General features: G+C 39.3%; 1 protein-coding gene across 1 annotated transcript in view; it reads left to right on the top strand.

Moving 5' to 3' along the window:
* The window catches only part of Itih2 (inter-alpha-trypsin inhibitor heavy chain 2), a 34,855-nt gene that overhangs the window by 15,372 nt on the left and 12,066 nt on the right, over window positions 1-7,417 (top strand). Inside the window, exons 10-12 of the mRNA XM_021184669.2 lie at window positions 3,116-3,284; window positions 4,082-4,207; window positions 6,776-6,957. Of these exons, the coding sequence (XP_021040328.1) occupies window positions 3,116-3,284; window positions 4,082-4,207; window positions 6,776-6,957 (477 nt within the window). The remainder of the gene's footprint in view (window positions 1-3,115; window positions 3,285-4,081; window positions 4,208-6,775; window positions 6,958-7,417) is intronic.

Here is a 7,417-nt window from a genome sequence, read left to right as displayed (position 1 = left end):
TCTTCTTCTTCTTCTTCTTCTTCTTCTTCTTCTTCTTCTTCTTCTTCTTCTTCTTCTTCTTCTTTGATTTTTCAAGAAAGAATTTCTCTGTGTAGTCCTAGATGTCCTGGAACTCACTCTATAGACCAGGCCTCACACTCAAATATCTATCTACCTCTGTCTTCCTAATGCTGGGATTAAAGGCATTCACCTCCACCACCCGTCAATAATTTCTTAATTTGCCTATTAAGCCAAATAATTTGAACAATCTACTAACTATTCCTTCATTAGGAGCCATTTTTGACCACCTCATGTGATTACTATTCTGTAACAACACAAAGGATGTCAGTATCCTGGATGATCCCTGCCCATCTGAGCTTGTGTGTGCTACAGATCCTGCTGTTGATAACCTGCTGTGGCTCTTTGTTTCTTTTTTCCTGTGGGAGGCATTCCTGTGCATTTTATAAAGTTGAGCATCACCCATGACCTGACTCACCTGGCTTCAGTAGCACAACCTCCTTGCTAGTTCTAACAACTAAAAATTGCATCCAGGCTGAGGAGACAGAATAATTGCTAATATCTATACCGTGTACCAATGATGACCTGAGCTTAATCCCCAAAACCCATGTGAAAAAACAAATCAAGTATGGTTTTGTAATCCCAGCACTGGAGAGGCAGGAACAGTCGGGTTCTTGAGTCTAACAGTCCATGTACATGAGCACACACACACACATATACACACACACACAACTTTATTTATTACCCTCTATTTTTAACAAAAAGTTGGCCCCCATTAACATCATTATTCTGAAACAAATTTTTATTTACCATTCTTTCTTTCTTCCTTTATTCACTCAACAAGTACCTGTGAAATACCTACTGTATATCTGGAAGCTCCAAGGGAAAACCTAAATTTATACTGCTCATCCTTAAAGTAGGACTAGCAGACCTGGTGTATTTAAGATTATAGAAAAAAACTGAGTATCCAAAGTCCAACAGTGTGTGCTCAGAACATAAGGTATAGGTCTGTGTTGGCTGCATAAGGTATAGGTCTGCAGTGGCTGCATAAGGTATAGGTCTGCAGTGGCTGCATAAGGTATAGGTCTGCAGTGGCTGCATAAGGTATANCATAAGGTATAGGTCTGCAGTGGCTGCATAAGGTATAGGTCTGCAGTGGCTGCATAAGGTATAGGTCTGCAGTGGCTGCATAAGGTATAGGTCTGTGGTGGCTGCATAAGGTATAGGTCTGTGGTGGCTGCATAAGGTATAGGTCTGTGGTGGCTGCATAAGGTATAGGTCTGCGGTGGCTGCATAAGGTATAGGTCTGCGGTGGCTGCATAAGGTATAGGTCTGCGGTGGCTGCAGTGCTTCTTTAATTTTTTTCTTTTATAGGAACTTTTATTAGTTGTACAGAGCTCAGTACACAGTCTGTTGTTCATTTAAGATGAATGTTCACAAATATAGCATATAATGCAATTTGAGCCACACTGTATTATACTCCAGATGAAAAAAAAATGCTAAATCAATATAGTTTAAATTTTCAGATAATGAATTTTTCACTGTAGGTACAAAATTACAGGTACTTGTTTTTGCTTTACTAATTTTTAAGACATCATAATATTTAGTGGTAAATATTCCTAAGCATATTTTGATTTATATTTCTTTTTTAAAGATTTATTTATTTATCTTATGTGTGTGAGTACACTGTAGCTTTACAGATGGTTGTGAGCCTTCATGTGGTTGTTGGGAACTGAATTTCTAGGACCTCTGCTTGCTCCAGTAGGCCCCTCTCACTATGATCGGCCCTGCTTGCTCTGGTTAACTCTGCTTGCTCAGTCCCTGTTTGCTCTGCCCCAAAGATTTATTTTATTATTATACATAAGTACACTGTAGCTGTCTTCAGACGCACCAGAAGACGGTGTCAGATCTCATTACAGGTGGTTGTGAACCACCATGTGGCTACTGGGGATTTGAACTCAGGACCTTCAGAAGAGAAGTCAGTGTTCTTACCCGCTGAGCCATCTCTCTAGCCCTTGATTGATCTTTCAACAATGTTTTCTTACACTTATTTAGCCTCTGTTTGACATTCATGTAAAGAGCGCACAGTCCAAATGCAACTCAGAACAATGATCTATAAACTTTTGTTAAACTACTATAGTAATTTATACAATTAAGAACAAGTCAAAAATCAGATCAAGTGATGGCTACTTGATTTTAGTATAATTGAGACAATAAGGTCAAAAAAGTCTTATGAAACAGAAAATACACATTTAAAAATAAACATTTTGTTTTTTGCTTACAATTTTACTTTTTTATGATTAATACAGTCAACATGATTCTTAGTGTCTCTTTTTACTTTTGTCTATAAAAATAAAATCTTTAACATTCCTAAGTTATTTGTTTTTCCAATAAAGCTACTATTACCATTTTAAATGGAATAGGAATTCAAAATATCAGTGGCACAAATTACATACATAGAAGATGGTGTAACAGATACAGTGTTAAGTAAGCAATTAAGAGTACAGTATTAGCTGTATCTTAGAGGTCGAACTCTTAGTCACAGTCTTACAGAAAAGATGCAGTGGATTCTGCTTTATCAGCTATGGTATCTATAGCTTGCTTCTCTTGTACTTAAAACAAAGTAGGGAAAAGTAGGCAACTGTCTCATTGACCTCTGTTCTGCATGTATTGTAAGAGCTTGGCTTAGAATACTGGGGACATTTTCTTGGTCAGTTATTGATCATATATAGTATTTATCTCACATTTTGAAAAGCCTCTGAATAGGGAAAAATAAATTTTTAGTCTTCTACCAAGGGCCTGAGAAGGAGAAAAATATATCTCTGAATTATTCTGAGTATAAATTGTAAATGAAGTCAGTATTTCTTTGGGTGTCATAACTTTGAATGTGAGGTAGCAGGGTGCAAGATCATTAATGCATAATAAGAATTCCAGCAAAAATATGTGTATGCATATATGGGTTCAGTACCAAGATTTGACTGTTGACTATCTCTATCCATTTATTATAACACTTGAGTCAGTACTTGGAGGATAAATGGGGCTGGTGGTGGGCCTGTTGATTCCTTCTTTGACTTGAATTGTATGTAATGAGACCTCACTCGGTTCTCTTTTGAAATAGACTGTGGAGGCAATGAAGACAATATTGGATGATCTAAGAACAGATGATCAATTCTCTGTGGTTGATTTCAACCATAATGTTCGAACCTGGAGAAATGATTTAGTTTCAGCTACTAAAACACAAATTGCAGATGCCAAGAGATACATTGAGAAAATTCAGCCTAGTGGAGGTGAGTGAATTTGCTTCAAAGCCTACAGGGAAACTCCTAAAAAGTCCAGTCTAGGTTCTCACAAGACTCATAGCCCCTGCTGAGTGTAGTGACAGGTATTATAATCTTAGTGCTTAGAACAATGAAGTAGATGTGAAAGTTCAGTGTCCCCTGAGCTACCGCTAGTCCAAGACCAGCATGAAGTACACAGTAAAGCCTGTCTACAACAACAACCAAGAATTGTTATTCTCTACCAATCTAGTATTTGCCCAATCTGCTGTAATCTTCTTTAAATATATGTATTGATTTTTAAATAATTGAATCGTATTGGTGGAGAAATAATAAGACACAATGTGTTTGTGGAGAAATAATAAGACACAATACTGCTCACACATGTCTTTAAACATTTTATGGAAAACTGTTTAGTAAGTCATTCTAGGCTTCCTTATTAACTATGTGATGTATGTATGTATGTTTGTATGTATGAGTGAGTGTGTGTGTGTGTGTGTGTGTGTATGTGTAAAATATAAATATCTTCCAGAGAATTTCAGCAAGGTCATTTTGACTCCTTACATTTGTTGCCTTACAAGATGACAGACCAATGCACCAAAGGGTTTATTTATCTCAAAGGGGGTAGTTTAAAGTAAACTATTTATTGCACTGTGAGATCTTAATGATAAAAAAAAATTGTTACTTTGAAAGCAGTCAAGTGAATTTAATATTGAGCAAATTATGTATAAGAAGCTAGACAGATGAACATGAGTCCAAGTTATGATGTGTGTGTGCACATGAGAGCACACGTTATATTATTTTAACAGGCACGAATATCAACGAGGCACTGCTTCGAGCAATTTTCATTTTGAATGAAGCCAGTAACATGGGATTGCTGAACCCCGACTCAGTCTCTCTGATCATTTTGGTTTCTGATGGAGATCCAACAGTAGGCAAGTATTTGTTTTGACAAATGTCTTCACTGTTGCTTGGAAGAATGTTATTTGTTTAATGTGGGAACTGTAATGGCATCTATGTACATTTCTAAAACATTTTAAACCCTGGCTTCTGCAAGGAAGTCTCCTGACCCAGAAGCACCCAGGAGCATTTAAAAAAAAAATTGTGTGAGAAGATTTGCCTTTGCATGAGGAGAGCTAATGAAAGGTGAAAGGTATGGCATAGAAATAAAAATGAAAGTCAAAGGAAATAAATATATAGAAATGTGCAAAACCAGAATAGGATACCATTTCAGCAGCACTGTTAACCAGACATTGCTCTTGAATGCCTCTGTTTCTCCCCCCACAAAACAGGCTCAGAAAAGTAGGGTTGCACTCTCATCTATATTGTGAGAGCTGCTGACATGGGAAGGCAAATGCCTGTATTTCTTCAGCATTAGGCCTGGGGAGATGGTAGATGGGAGTGGAGAATGGTACGTATTTATCTCAGTTCCCACAGGAATGTAGTCTCTATTGTTCTTCGCTTCCTTTCCAGCTGCCATGGGAGAAATGACTGCTGGCTTGGACGACCTTTCAATAAATAATTTTTTTCCTTATCTGCAAAACAGTTTCAGCATCTCCCTGTTTCTATTACCTGCTGCTATTTTATGTGCGCCTTCATATTGGCGAGAATTAGGAATAATGGATGCCAGGTGGTGCGGCCATGGATGCCTTGCTGTGTGCACAGGGACGGTGTGTAACCCATGCTGTACAGACAAATAAGAGAAAAGTGTGGGAGGGAGACAATGATCACAGTGGCAGCAGAGGCTTCAGAAGAAGAGGAGCACCCCTTTCATTAGCACTGACGCCAACCCAAGCAATTGCTATGTGTTTGTGGTAGAGTCCCTCTTTTCTCCATTTGTATCTTGTAGCTTTTAAAATGTAAGTTTTGAATAATATCATAAAGAATAAAAGGAAATTGTACACACACACACACACAGACACACACACACACACACACATATATATATATGTTTTGCCTGTTACGTGCTCTGATTCCCTAGCCATTCATCTTCTGCGCTGGAGTACATCTCTGGCTTCTCGCTTCCTTAGACATGAGTACATCCCTGTTTTACTCTATGGACATATTTGTGTGTGTATGTATATATACATATATACGTAAGGATGTATGCATTACACATACGTTTATCCTACATGCATCCGTTTACTTTGATTTTCCTTTAAAACAAAAAAAAAACAAAACCTCGGGGCTGGAGAGATGGCTCAGTCGTTCAAATTCCAGCAACCCCATGGTGGCTCACAGGGATCTGATGCCCTCTTCTACTGTGTCTGAAGACAACTAGAGTGTACTCACCTACATAAAACAAATAAAACTTAAAAAAAAAAACAACTCTAAAGAACTGGAGAGATGGCTCAGTGGTCAAAAGCACTTGCTTCTCGTAGTGAACCTGGGTTTGATTTCCAGGACCTATAAGGTGTCTCACTGCCATCACTCCAGTTCCAGGACATCTGATGTCCTCTTCTGACCTCTAAGGTCACTAGGCACATATATTATGCACATACATGCAGTGCACATACATGCATGAAGACATTGTTCTTACTCATAAATTAAGTAAATGTTTTTAAATTTAGATACCTTTGATGGGGCTGAGGAAATGGCTAAGGGGGGCGGGAAGTACTTACTATACAAGCAAAAAGATCTGTGTTTGAATCTTCAGAATCCATGCACATTAAAAACTGGACATAGTGGTCGGGACGCTGTACAGCTTTAATCTCAGCACACGGGCAGCAGAGGCAAGAGAAGCTCTGAATTTGAGGCCAGCCTACTCTTTAGAATGAGTTCCAGGAAACACAGAGAAAACCTTGTGGGGACAGAAACAGGAGAGTCTCAGGAGCTGTTGGTCAGCCTGCCTCACCAACACAGCAAGTTTCCAGTTCAGTGGGAGAAGCAATGTCAAGGCAATAAGGTGGAAAACAATACAGGAAGAGCTCGGGTGTCTGAGCACACACGTCTGAGGCTTGCTCACTCACACATACGCAGACCTCTCTCTCTCTGACAGAAACAAAATGCAGTGTCTTTGAACGTGAAAGTAGAGGAGTGGCTAGTTGGAAGAAGAAAAAAGATCAGCAGGAATGGGCAGTGACAAAAAATGATAACAAGGAGAATTCGCCTGAAATACATTATGTGTATGTAAAAAATGCCACAATAAATCTCATTGTTACATAAAATAATGTATGCTAATAAAACATTGGAATGTTTTCGAGATTATTGACTATGAATACGTAGAGTGGCTGCATAGGCTTTCCCAGCTCAGTTGCACCATAATTTAACCAAGTTCCTTTATGGGGGACCTGTTTTGAGTTGTTTCCAATAGGTCTCCATACCCAAGGAATGTTACTAGGCACCATTGCTGCGACTTCAAACCTTCATGAAAGAGAGTGTCCATTTTAAAAGTTCTAAGCTTTGACTTGCTGGATCGGAGGACAGTTTTAGTTTTGCTCGGGTTTTGAAGATTAACCTCTTCTTACTGGTTCCTCTTGCCTTTCTGTCACCACCAATTCTAGGGGAACTAAAACTGTCCAAAATTCAGAAAAATGTGAAGCAGAGCATCCAAGATAACATCTCCCTATTTAGTTTGGGAATCGGATTTGATGTCGACTATGATTTTTTGAAGAGGCTGTCCAATGAAAATCGTGGTATTGCTCAACGGATCTATGGGAACCAGGACACATCCGCTCAGCTCAAGGTAACATTCCTTTTCTCCCTTCCTGAAGATCATCCCATTGCTCATACTGATCCCCTCAGAAGACCCCTGAATGTGCCTTGGGTTTGTCGGAGCCACATTTGCTCTTAAAGTTCTCGCAACTCTTGAGATGCCTTCTCACACATTCTCATCGCTGCTTTCCGCACCCAATAACGGTAAACAGAAAGGCCAAGGCCAAACCCGCTTCTGCTCTGTGAACAACGAGGCTTTCATCCGCCTCGGGCTTTGCCAGCCTCCTCGTCCCACGAGCAGTTTCTCATTCCGCTTTCATGGCCACCTATTTTCTCTGAATTGTGTTGGCATTTTAGATATGATTTTTATAATGTAAACCAAGTCCAAATGTGCCTTAAAATCCTTAAACAAGAGAGAGGGAGGGAGGGAGGGAGGGAGGGAGGGAGAGAGAGAGAGAGAGAGAGAGAGAGAGAGAGAGAGAGAGAGAGAG

Source organism: Mus caroli, chromosome 2, assembly GCF_900094665.2.
Source record: "Mus caroli chromosome 2, CAROLI_EIJ_v1.1, whole genome shotgun sequence".
NCBI lineage: Eukaryota > Metazoa > Chordata > Mammalia > Rodentia > Muridae > Mus > Mus caroli.
Note: the sequence above shows the minus strand (reverse complement) of the source record. Positions and strands in the feature narration are given on the sequence as shown.